General features: G+C 57.7%; 1 protein-coding gene across 2 annotated transcripts in view; it reads right to left on the reverse strand.

The window, feature by feature from the left end:
- MTCL2 (microtubule crosslinking factor 2) overlaps window positions 1–6,931 on the reverse strand; it is a 59,189-nt gene extending 52,258 nt beyond the window's left edge. The window contains exon 1 of one of the 2 annotated variants that reach the window (XM_084888620.1): window positions 5,831–6,931. In XM_084888620.1, the coding sequence (XP_084744746.1) occupies window positions 5,831–6,511 (681 nt within the window). In that variant the 5' untranslated portion in view covers window positions 6,512–6,931. The remainder of the gene's footprint in view (window positions 1–5,830) is intronic. The other variant, XM_084888619.1, reaches the window with a different exon arrangement.
- Between the last annotated feature and the right edge of the window lie 6,133 nt (window positions 6,932–13,064).

Below are 13,064 nucleotides of genomic sequence, written 5' to 3' on the forward strand. Positions count from 1 at the left end.
CTCCTCACTGTTCCCAGAAGCCCTGCAGAAGGAAGCCGTGTAGAGGAGCTGAAAACAGTGGTTTGTACACCTTAGCCCCAGGGAGACACGGACCAGGATTTCCTGTGTTTCTGTATGGGTGAAATGTCACAGCCTGTGTGTGTGTGTGTGTGTGTGTCTGGGCACCTGGGGTGTGGGTCTCTGGCTCCCATTACCAAATGCTCCCGGCCTGACATCTGAGTGCTCTGTGCTCATGTCCCTTGTGTGTCCGTGGCCACGTGTCTGTGTGTGTCTCTGGGGCATTGCACAAGGGCGGCTGCTGCTCTCTTTGTGGAAGGGGCAGTGGAGGGAACTGGGCTGAGGGCTCATGTCTCTGCTGCTCTGCTGATCTGGAATGGGCAGGTCTATGGATGTCTGTGTATGCTGGCACCTGTGTGTAAGGAGTCTGCGTGGGTTTGTGTGTGTGTGTGCGCTGCGAACGTATGTGTACTTCCGATTCATCTGAGGGCGTCCCAGGCTGTTCATTCATCTCTGGGACACAGCCAAGCATGTCTGGGGGTGTGTGTAAGTTTTGTGTGAGGGTGTGTTTCTGAGCCGGGTTTTCCTAAATGGTGCGTCTCCATTGTGGATGTTTGGTAATGTATGGGTGTGATGAGACAGAAGGTTGTGTATCTGCCTGCCTGGGTTTGGGTAGTTCTCTGAGCACATCTCCTCTCTCACACGTCCGGAGCTATGCTCCTGGAAGCAGGCAACGTAAGCGTGCCACTGGATGTGTATGTGAGAGGTGTGAGTCTCTGGGCACAAGCTGCGAATACGAGTGTTTGTGTATGGAAGAGAGAGTGTGCCCAGGGACACAGGCCCCGCCCCTCGGTGAGGAATGCTGGGAGCCCGGGGAGACGTGGTCCCTCCAGGCCTCAGCAGCAGCCGCCTCACATTTTCCATCTCCTTTTCCATCTTGCACACACCCTCCCCCCGCCATGACTGACACACTGCAGAAGATTCTTAAAGGCCTAGGTCTCAGAGCAGCTTCTTCCAGGTCACCTCTCAGCTGCCACAGGGAGGGCCGGGAGGCCGGGCAGGGACCAGCCAGTAGTTTTACTGGCCATGATGACCACCCTCTCCCCCACCCAGTGACAGACAGACTGGAGCCCTCCCCCTCTACTCCCAGGAGCTTCACAACTTGCTGGCCTGGTACTCAGGAGGCACTCAGAAAGCATGTGAGTGAGTGAATGAATGAATGAATGAATGCCTGGAGAAGCAGATAAGGGGAAGGTGAGGATGGAGCAGGCACTGACATTTTCTGTGCACTAGACTGAAAAGGGTCCCCAGGACCTTGGGGCAGGCATGCTTAGGACTATTTTACAGAAGAAACAGAGTCTCAGAAGGGCTAAATATCTCACCCAGGGTCACAGTTTGTAAATGACAAAGCTAAGTAAGAGCCCGGCTCTGTGAAAGGCAGGCTGCCTCCTGCATGGGAGAGAATGGGAGGGAGAGAATGGAAGAGTGATGGGGGGGTGGGGGGGGGTGGGCACGGCGATAACATAGGGTCATCAGGTGAGGTTTCCAAGGACATCAGCTGAGCAACCCTGACCACATCACGTGGCCTCTTGGTGTCCTCATTTGTCCAGAGGGTCTAGTATCAGAACCCTCCACACAGGATGGCTATGAGGAGCAAAGGGCTTACTTAACCCAGAGGTGGGCACCTTAGAGGGGATCGATGGTGTATAGCATTTGTGAGACAAGAGCCTAACCAGTCTTAGCCTAGAGCCTGGCATACAACAGGATTCTTCTCACCAGCCCGTGTCCCAGACTAGACACACTGTTAGCAACCAAAAGCTCACTGTCCCAGTCATCCTGCAGAAAGAATAGGACCCTGAGTTGGACAAACCAGGTTTGGAATCCTGGCCGGGTGACCTGGGGCCTCCATTTACCCGACTGTACAATGGGAGCTGAGGGTGGATTAGATGCTTCCTCTGGGCCCTTCTGGGTTGACACCCAGATTGGCTGCACTTCAAACATTCAAACCTCCTCCCAGGTAGGGAGGCTTGGCTTCACGGAGCCCACACATGGAGTGTGGTCACACCTTTTTGTCCTCCCTGGAGCAGCTCCCCATGTATTAGCATCCTACAGCTAAGGGGACCCAACCTCCAGGCTTCTCCCAGCTCCGCCAAGAATGAAAACACAGGCATCCTGTCTACTCATTGGTTAATGACTTCCCAAGAGATGTAGGGTTTCACTGCCTACAAATGGCTTGTTTTTATTTTTGTCTATTCACACCTCCCTTATTCCTGACAACAATCCTATGTAGTTGCCAAGGCAAGTTCCAGGACCTTAATCATATAGATGAAAACAAAGAGTAGCCCAGAGAGGCCGAGTGACTTCCCCATGGCCACACAGTCAAAGGCAGAGTGAGGTCTCAAAGCTAAGCCTTTGGGCTCCAACTCTCAGATTCTTCCACCCACACCCAGTGGGTTCCTAGCATGTCCTCACCACATGGTGGGAGACAGGTAGTGGTGATGGGGACCTGGAAGATCTCAGACCACCAGGGCTTTGAATGTCAAACAACCATGTGTCTGCTTTGCAGGAAAAAAAAAAAGAAAGAAAGGAAAAAAAAAGCTGCATCCTAGAACTACAAAAGTTAACCTTCAGACTTCCTTGGCTGGAAGGGACCCTGAGATCAGACAGCACGACTGTAGCCACCAGATGAGTTCCTCCCGAATCCTCCTCAAGTAGTCACAACCACCAACATTCCGTAGTTTACAAGCTGCTTTCCGCACACCCTATGTCTTCATCCAAACATGCGAGGTCACCCAGCCTCTCTGAATAACTCAAGGGACAACAACTTTACTCCCGTCTCTGTGAGCAGCTCCTTCTATTGTTTCGTTGGGAGAGAGCTGCCCATTTACACCTGCCCCCTTGGGCCTCCCGTGACAGGAGATCCGCCATCACCGAGAGGCCCTCCCCAGTGTCCCCCACCAGCTGGAAGATGAGCCTGCACAGGGCCCACCAGGCTCTATGGGACTCACACCAGGGAGTGCAGGGCCTGCAGGGGACAGGCTGGGGCTCTGGAGTCCTTCTCCTGGCAACCGGTCCCGGCATCTTAGAAGCAACGTGGCCCAGAGGGGCAAGAACCAGGTCAAGAGTTTATGCGGCCTGGAGAACCAGCTCTGGGGCCTGGAGCAAGTCCTTCCCAACTCTGACCATGGTTTACCATCCACAGAAAGAACAAACCAAAACCTGCTGCATTGTTCCTACACTTAAGGCCCACATCCAGTCTCTAGATCTTCCCCTCGTTCTCTGCGAGGCTGGCAGCTCGGGAGACATTTGGGGACCCAAGTGTAAACACTCTGGCCCTGCTCACCTCTCTCATCCAAACTCCTCTTTCTCTTCAGCCTAGATGTTTGCTGTTCCTTGAAATCAACAAGCATTTTTTCTACTTCTCCTGTTCAGTCGGCTTCATCTCATCCTTCAGCTGGTAGCCTCTCAGAGCATCTCCAGCTCCAGCTCCACCTCCTCCATGTGCTCTTGGCACACTGTACCCTTCTCCGCCCCTGTCATGACCAGCACTGTGATTTACTGATAACTACTGCTCTGTCCCCGACTAGACCCAACGCTCCATGAGAACAGGTACTTCATCGTTGCCCACGGCTGCATTCCCCCGATCCGCATTCACCGGTATCTGGCACGCCGTGGGCACCAAGTGAAGAGTTGGTGAATGAATGCCTGAGGAGCCAGGAGAACGAGCCCCGCCTGCTTCCGATGGGGAGGAAGATCTATTCTGCCCCCACAGAACCCACAAGAGAACATAAACGGCGTCCGTGGAAATGTGTCACATACCGCCTGAGAATAGCGGCGGCGTGACAACTCCTCTCACTGAGGCTCACTCCCTGCCAGATGCTCCCGTGCTGTTTGCACACATTATCTCAGTGAACCCTCATGGTTGGAAGATGTGTGGTGTAAAGTGACTTTTTACAATGAGGAAACGTGATGTCCAGGGACATGTGAGTAACCTGACCAAGATCACAGAGCCAGGAAGCGACAGACCCCAAATTCAACAGTGGCCTGCAGCCAGCACACAAAGCCTGGAACACTGAATGCACGGGAGAAACTGAGGGTCCGCCCTGGCCTAGGCAATAGAAGTCCCCAGCCAGGCCCTGGTTCCTATGAGACCTTGGACACAACCCCCAGCCTTCTGAAACTACATTTCATCGTAACTGTCACGGGTGGCTCAGATGGGCTTCTGAGATGGGCTTCAGAGCTCTGCCAGAGGACTTCCCGGGATGGACAGCAGGCCACAGGGGTGGGGGCATGAGGGGACCCTGAAGCAAAGCTCTATGGCCCACCTCTCTACCCAGGGTGGACAGTGAGTGGGGCAGGGTGTGAGTTTAGAGCATCCCAGGCAGCTAGTACAGGAAGCAGCTCAGAGCACCTAGAGGGCAGGGCCAGGCCTCCTCTGGCCTGTCTCCTTCCTTCTACCCACCCTCCTACTTGTCCTCTCCTCACCACGAGCTTCTGAAAACCATAGGAGCTGAATGAACCTGATTGTCAACCCTGAATGAATGGGGCCTTTGGGAAGACTTAACCAGGGGTGGACTATCCTGATTCAGGCCGGCCCTGTCCTTCTATTCGACAGGCATTTGCTGAACACACGCTGGGTAGCAGATCCCGGGGAAGTGAGGAGGGGGGGAGACATAGTTGAGCAAGACCTCAAAAACTCTAACGAGAGAGAAATGCATCTGGCCAGAAGAACCACAGTGCAAAGCTAACGAAGGGACGCCAGGCAGGCATAAATCAGCAGGGCGCAGCTAACTCTGTGGCTCTCGGCCAGAGGCACGCGGGGTGCTGTGCCAGGCCATCAACTGACACGAGCAGGTAACATTTCAACCTCTCCCCAAACCATGCCCAGCCTGTGGCGGTAGACTGGAGCCCATGAAGCTTCCAGGCTGCCCAGCCAAGGTCAACACACCAGGTCTGGGCTGTCCCCAGGGCGGCCACAGGGCCAAGCCTGGCCTGCACCCAGCAGTTGCTCAGGTCCGCGGAAAGGCTGAAGGCAAAGCCCACTCTCCGGGGGGAAGCTCTCAGGTCCCCAGAGGAGATGCCCCTCTCAGACAGTTCTCACCGGGAACATGGGAAGGCCAAGGGCCAGGCTAGGAGGGGCCAGTGGAGCCCTGGGTACACAGGGTCTGTCCCAGAGAGGGCAGAAGGCATATCCTGGGATCTAGGAAGCCGCCTCTGAACCGGTTCTCCCAGGACAAACCCCTCCCAGGCTGTGGGGACCGTTAGGCAGGGCGGAAGTGGGACTCCAGCCAAAGGGATGTTCCCAGATGTCATGTTTTCAAACGGGACTCGCCCTGAAAGGCAGGCGGGGCCAGGCCTGCGCCAGGGAAAGCCCTGAGTAAAGAAAGGTGTTCCAGCCGCTCCTTGGCACGGGCTGGCTACAGGTCTCCCTGGCAGGCAGCGAGCACAATGGTCCCTGGCCCAGGAAGGAGATCCATCCAAGGCCTGGCCTCTGTCCTGGGGATGGGGGTTGTGAGCGGCTGAAGCCAGAGGTCTGGCCCCTCGCTGACTACACACCGCGCCATTCCAAGGCAGGCACCCAGTCATCCTCCAGTAACGCACCCAGTTTCTTACCCCCACCCCATTCCCAAACCAGAACTCTGCAGCCTCCTCATCCAACTTCCTCCCAGAGGTTCCTACCATGAAATGGGGGGCGGGTGTAAGGGTGATCCCGGGGGAGGGGGCTTGGGCCCCTTTATCCGGCTCGCTCAGTGGGGCAGCCAGCGCCTCGGCCCCGCGGGGCAGTGACCCCCGGCGCCTCCCCGGCCCCCCTCGCCCTCCTCGGCGCCCCCACCTTGAGATAATCGTTTTCGGAGCGCAGCTCCTCCAGCTCCCGCACGAAGCCGCCGGGCCCGCAGTCCAGCATCTCCTCGGTGAGGTCGGAGAAGGCGAGCGAGGCGCTGAGAGGCAGGCGGCTGCTGCCCGCCGACGACGACGCGGCCACCGACGGCTCCTCGGGGGAGGCGGGCGGGCGCGGGGGCTGCGGCGCGGGCGGCGCGGGCTGGGGGTGCTGCCCGGGGCGGGCCCCCCCCGCCGGGCCCCCGGCCGCCGACTCGGCGTCGCTGCTCAGCGCCAGCTCCAGGCCCAGCAGCCGCGCCTCCTCCGACGCGCAGTCCGACACCTCGGAGCTGCTGTCCGTGAGGCTGGGCGGCGGCGGCGGCGGCCGCGGCCCAGCCCCCGGGCGCGGGCGGCCCTTGGCGCGGACTCCGGTCCGGACCCCCGCGACCCGCGCCCCCGAGCCCCGCGCCCCAGGCGCCGCCGTGCGCCCCTTCTTGTCGGGCCTCGCGGAGGACGCAGCGCCACCGGCGGCTGCGGAGCCCGGGCCTGGGCCGCGGCGGCCCTTGGCCAGCGACCAGCCGGCCACGTCCTTGGGCCGGGCCGGCGACGGCGCGCGGTGGCTCTTCTTCCTCTCCGGGGCGGGCGCGGGCGGGGGGCCGCAGCCCCGGGCCGGGGGCTCCCCCGCCGGCGCCTCCATCTCGGCCTCCCTCGGCCTCAGCGAGCGGCGCGCATGGCCCAGGCCCGCCCGGCCTCCGCGCCCCGGGGGAGGGTCCGGCCGCCGCTCCGGCCGCTGGGGTGGCTGCTCCTCTCGGCCCCCCGCAGCCCCCGGACTGCGCTCAGGCCCCGGCCCTCGCGGAACGGGCTCTCCGCCGCCGCCCGGAGCTCGGAGCGAGCGGCCTGCACGCCTCCAGGCACCCCGGCTGCGGCTGCGGCTCCGCCCGGCGCCCGCCCCTTCGGCCTCGCCGCGCCCCCGGAGCGCGCCCGGGCCCCCCCGGCTGCCCGCGCGCCGCTCGCTCCCTCGGGCCCCGGCTCCGCCCGGCGCGGCCCGGCCCCCGCGCAGCCCCGCCAGCTCCCCGCCCCGCCGCCTCGGCTCGGGGGCGCGCGGCTCCGCGAACAAAAGGCGGACGCGGCGGGAGCGGCGGGGAGGGACGCTGGCGGCGAGCGAGGGAGGGATCTGCGAGGCAACAGCGACCCCCTCGAGGGTCAGGCGGGCCGGGGCTGCCGCGGCCCGGGCTCCCTCCCCGGTCTCTCCGCCGCCGCCCCTTTCCCTGCGGGCCTGGGAGATGCATCCGGCGGGGGCTCCCCTGTACCCCGGGTCCCGGCAGGGGCCCCGAGAGCCCCGGGAGAGGGGACTGCCACGTAAGGGCCGGGCAGACCTCAGCACGCTGGAGCGAGCATCCATATAGACACCCGGCGCCTCGCCCCTCGCCCCTCGCCGCTCTGCGGAGCCTGCGCAGACTCCGCCCCCCTAACTGGGCAAAGGGGGACCCATCACCCCATTGTACAGATGGGTAAACTGAAGCCTCGGAAGGCCCGCGATCAGCCCAAAGTCACTGGCAGAGCCGGGATGGAACTCAAACACAACACCTCAAGGACGGGTTGGGTTCTCCTGCCTCCCCTTCCCCGCCAAGGCGTAGGCACCGTGGAGCCAGCTCTGGGTGCATGCCCGGCCCTGCACACCTCGACCCACGGTGGCCCCAGCATACTCTCTCCTCCGCGTCCCCGACCTCAGGCTCCGCCCCGCCAAGAAGCAAGTGACCCGTTATGAGGGGTCAGAATAGTTGTGCTTTGGAGTAGGTTCTGGCCCCCGTGGTGCCTGGCACGGGCTGGAGACGGTGGCCCTGAGCCCCACACCTTCCCTCCAAGAGCAACTGCGGACAACCCCGGAGCCCTGGCTCTGCGGGAAGCCTTTCTTCCCTTCCAGGGCTGCCTCCGAGGCTGCTGACTTTTCCACCGTCTGTCACACCTCCCACCTCCTTCCCCTACCCTGCTCCCCGCTGCTACTCCCCGTGGTGGAACCTCCGCTGGGCAGAGCCAAACTAAGTCTTTTGGCTGCCGTCCCGCGCGCACTCACCCTTTGGGTGGCTAGCGGAGTGGGGGACAGGGCTGTGTTTACGCTCCTGCAGTCTCTTGTTCCTCCCCCTGTTCCTCCCTCCCCTCGCTTTTCTCCCCAGAGGTGCCCCTGGGTCAAGAAGCTGCAGTGATCTTCCTTTTTTCCGTTTCCCTCTTTTCCTCCACCTGCCCGTGTTCTCCTTCCTTCTCCTCCTCCTGCCCTAGATGCACAGCTGGCACCAGGTCCACTTCTTTATTTCTGTCCCACCTCCCCACAGCAGTGAACACATTTCTTTTCTTTTTTTAATATATTTTATTGATTTTTTACAGAGAGGAAGAGAGGGATAGAGAGAAACATCGGTGAGAGAGAAACATGGATCAGCTGCCTCCTGCACACTCCCCACTGGGGATGTGCCCGCTACCGAGGTACATGCCCTTGACCAGAATCAAACCTGGGACCTTTTAGTCGCTCTATCCACTGAGCCAAACCTGCTTCAGCAGTGCATCATTTCTGGGTTTCCCCCTCGCACCTGAGGCAAGGCTTCACCCCCATCTGGATGTGTCCAGGTATGTGACTGTCCCTCCACTAAGCCTGGTAAGAAACAGAGCTGCTCAGCAGGTTTTGGGGAAAACACTTCTTCAGGGACATTCCCACCCCCTCCTGGCAAGGCACCAGCTCCCTTGCCCCCCACGGTCTGTCCACTCCCCTGCCCCCGGGCACCAGGTAGGACACTGAAGGACTCAGGGTAGACTTGTCAGTTGTACGTACATTCCTGGCCTCCTGGAGCACAGAGCACATGCAGGGACATGGCCACAAGTGACAGGTCCTTCCATCTCTGATGCTCCTGCTCTGGTAAGGTGGTTCTGGGAGAGATGCTCTGTGGCTCTCGGAAATTGTTTGCCCTCTCTGTGCTTCAGTTTCTGCCCCTGTGCAGAAGGTGGGTTGGAGATGCGGAAAGGTGTGAATTCAGGCAGGGGACATGCGAGACCAGGCCAGCTCAGCCTCTCCTAACACACCATGGTCCTGAAAGCAGAGTGGCTTGGACCTGAGCCCGATCCTAGCTCCTCCACAAATCCTGCCTGAGCTCTAACATGTCCACGGCTGAGGGTCCTTCTTGCACTGAGGGTCTTTGGATTTTGGGGAGCCATGAATCCACATTACGGACCCAGGAGAGCCTGAGGAGCAGCAAGGCCTTGGTGGGGAGGGATTCTGCGGCTGAGTGGGGCCAAGGTAGGTGCTCTGGACCGGGCTTAGTTTAGACCAGGGAAACCACAGAAAGAGAGAGACTTGCTGGGAGTCCAGAATTGCCTGCATGCAGGCAGAGAGAGTGTCTGCAGCTTCTTGACCCACGAGCATTCACTTGGGATGGGGCGGTGTGTTCAACACTGGCTCTGTGCTCAACACTTCATTAAAGGATCTAATAAAGGTTAAAACTTGTGGCTAATTGTATTTTCCAAAATAGGCAGAGCAGGACTAATATACAGCTCATCCCAATGACTCTTTCTACCTTGTGGCATTGACACTCTTCTATTGAGTGTGGGGTCTATGTTCGCTCCCCTTGAACCTGAGCAGACTTTGTGACTGCCCCAACCAATAGAGAATGGCAGAAGTGACACTATGACTTCCAAGACTAGCCATAAAAGACAATATGGCTCCACCCAACACAATCCAGGCACGCACGCATGCTCCTGCTCTGTCTCTCTGTCTCTCTCATCCTCCCTCCTTCTCCCTCTCCCCCTCCCCACCCCCCCCACCCCCACCCACCCCCCCCACCCCACCCCCGCTTCCTGCCTTCCCTCTCCCTCCCCGCTTCTCTCTCCCCTCACTCTTGGAACCCAATCATCGCATTGGGAGGAAGGCCAGGCCTCATGGAGAGGCCACGTGAAGGTTCCAGCCAACAACTCCAGCTCTGGTTCCTGCTAACCACCAGATACGTGAGAGAGTGAACTTCAGATAATTCAGCCCCCAGCATTGGAGCTGCTCCAACTAATGCCAAGTGGAGCAGAAATGAGCTGTCCCAAACTGCAAAACAAATATTGTTGTTTTAAGCCACTAAGTGTTGGGGTAGTTTGTTACACAGCACCGGACACATGGAATGCTTGTCCAAGGTCATACAGCTGGGGCTGAAATGATTTTAACCCAGGGCCATCGATTTCAGAGCTTGTTGTGCTGCCTTGTTGGGCAGTGTCCAGCTCAGGCACCCAGCATGTGCTATAAAAGCTCTACTCAAGCCGAAGCCGGTTTGGCTCAGTGGATAGAGCGTCGGTCTGTGGGCTGGGGGGTCCCAGGTTTGATTTCAGTCAAAGGCATGTGCATTGGTTGCAGGCACATCCCCGGTGGGGGGTGAGCAGGAGGCAGCTGGTCAATGATTCTCTCTCATGGATGTTTCTAGCTCTCTATCCCTCTTCCTTCCTCTCTGTGAAAAATCAATAAAATGTATTACAAAAAAAAAAAAAAAAAAAGGCATGGAGCAATACATTATTTATATCTTTTAAGCAATAAGAATATATCAGAAGAAAATAATTCTAACAGATTGTTAAAAATGAGGATGCTGACTACCCAGTGGGAAAAGTTTGTTTTCTCTCCTCGAAGATGCTAAAATGACCAACATAATGAAAACTAAATAGAGATTAAGTCCTGGAATCCTTCTCAGAGGAGGTGATTTTTTTTTTGAAAAACGAACGTGTTGTGTGTGTTTTTCATTATATCCATCGTGAAAAAAAAAAACAAAAAAAACTGGCCTAGGGACAATTAGAGGAATTAGTAGGGGAACCTGAAGGAGGAACAAGCTTGACAGATGTTCGAGAAAATGAGAAGGTCAAAGTGACTGGAACTTGATGGGTGATGGAAGAAAGACAATCTATAGAAAGCTGGAGTGGACAGCAGGAGCAAGGCATGCTCTGGGCAGGGGTTTATTTTTATTGATTTCAGAGAGGGGGAGAGAGAGAGAGAAACATCAATGATGAGAGAGAATCACTGATTGCCTGGCTCCTTCACACCCCCCACTAGGGAGCCAGCCCTCAAACCGCAATTAGGGCATGTGCCCTGACTGGGAATGGAACCGTTACCTCCTGATCCATAGGCTGAGGTTCAACCACTAAGTCATGCTGGCTGGGCGGCAGGGGTTTATTTTTGATGCCATGATGAGCCATTGAAGATTGTAAGCAGGGGCATGATCTAATCTAATTTGTGTTTTAAATCTATCACACCAGCTGTTGGCAAGAGCAGAGGCTAGAAGATGGGTCAAGGGCTACTGAACCAGCCTCTGAGAGAGAATGGTGGCGTGGGTGAGGGCGGAGGCAGCGGAGAAGGAAAGGAGAGGGTAGTCTTGAGAAGTTCTAGAGCTTCAAAGAGTCAGACACCCTTGGCTGGAAGTGAGAGATCAGAGAAAGGAAGTTAAGTTCAACTTCCAGTTCCTGGCTTTAGTTTCAGGATGAATGATGGCACTATTTAATGAGGCAGGACAGGCTTGGAGGTTTCAGGGGTGAGAGAGACCAGTTGGAGGAGGAATAAACAGTGCTTTTAGGACACATCCCGTTTGAGATGTTTATGGAGACACCCAAGTAGAGAACACAAAAGCAATTGACATATGAGTGTGGAAGCCAGGGTGGCTGCAGGTCTGAGGTCATGATGAGTCATCAACATTTAAACAATATTTAAATCCAGGGGACCACCTCGGGCTGTGTAGGGAGAAAAAAACTGACCTAGAACTAGGAATTAAGAATCCTGTTTCTACAAATAATCCTAACATTTATATGGAACCACAAAAGACCCCGACTACCCACAGCAATCTTGAGAAAGAAGAACAAAGTTGGAGGTATCACACTACCTGACACCAGACTATGCTACAAACGTGGCCGGCTTGTTTGGCAGAGCTGAAACCGTGCTGCGCACACAACCTTATATCCGCTGTTTTACACTTCAGGGGGCAGGAGCAGCATTTCCCGTGCCTTATAAACTCTTTGCAAACATCGATTTTAAAACAGAAATAATCCACGGAGCGGGTGTTCTGTGGGTCCTTTAACCTTCCCCCCTTTTACTGGACAGTTCCAGTGCTTCCTGGCGATGGCTGCTGCCCGGCGGAAAGAGGCGGCGTGTGTCTGGTTAAGAAGATGGCGACTACGTTACGAGGCAGAGCTGTAAGGGACCCCATCAGGGAGGCATGGGAACCGGCGGCGTTGCTGACCGCTCACATGCTGGGCTCTCCTGGACCCGAGGACAGAGAATGAACAGCAAAGCGAGGACCTCTGGCTTCTCCAAGTGCCGCCGGTCCAGGTGCGGAGCACGGGAGGATGAAGGTGGGGAGAGGGCCCGGGGAAGAGGGAGGGCCCGGTGTGTGACCACGGAACTGTTTACAGTTTAAACACGTATTGCAACAGCCATGTTTGAGGTGACAACAGGGCCCTTCTCGAGCCTGTTTCCCCCACAACAGAAGTCCTTTTGCCCCTTCCCGGAGGGGGCACGGCCCCAGCACACCTCGCCATGGCCAGAGTCTCTGGGGACCCAGTGCCCTCCACAGAGCCCAGCCGGAGCGGGTCTCTGCGCCGTGTGAGGACGGAGTGGGTGAGATAGGGGGCTCACCTGCCCAGCAGAGGCTGGGGGGCCACGTGGAGGGATGTTTTCCACGGGAGCCAGCCCTGGGTGCAGGCCGCGTGCTCTGGGACTGGCCCAGACCCCTTCCAACGTTGAGGTTCTGGGACTCAACAGTGCAGCATTCACCGAAGCCCCACTGTGAGCTGGGGCCAGAGGAGTAATCCCCCACTGATGGGAGTGCCTACTGTGTGCCCAACGCTGGGCTTCCTGTGCGCGCTGTCACCTCATGTCAGGACAGGCCGTCTAACGGAGGGGACCAGGAGGAGCAGTCCAGGCTTCCCCTGCAGCTCAGGGTGCAGAGGGAGAACCCCACAACATACCCCTTTCCCGTAGCATTTACGCCCCATGAGAAGAAGAGGGCCTGGGTGGCAGGTGTTAGGCAGCTACCAAGTGGCACCTGGTAGCTGAGGTGAGAGGTTCCGTCTCAGAGTTCAGCGTCCCCATCCCTTGGGCTGGCGGGGGCAGGGCCGGAGGCCAGGGTGTGCCAGGTCTTGTTTGTGTGTGTGTGTGTTTGTGGGGTTTGAGTTTCTGATAGATGATAATCATTGCCAGGCCTCCCCAGCTGGAACTGGAGCAGGCACCGTGCCAGGGCCTGCCGCCCTCA

Source organism: Pipistrellus hanaki (genome assembly GCF_964339955.1).
Source record: "Pipistrellus hanaki genome assembly, chromosome: 6".
In the NCBI taxonomy this organism is placed as follows: Eukaryota; Metazoa; Chordata; class Mammalia; order Chiroptera; family Vespertilionidae; genus Pipistrellus; species Pipistrellus hanaki.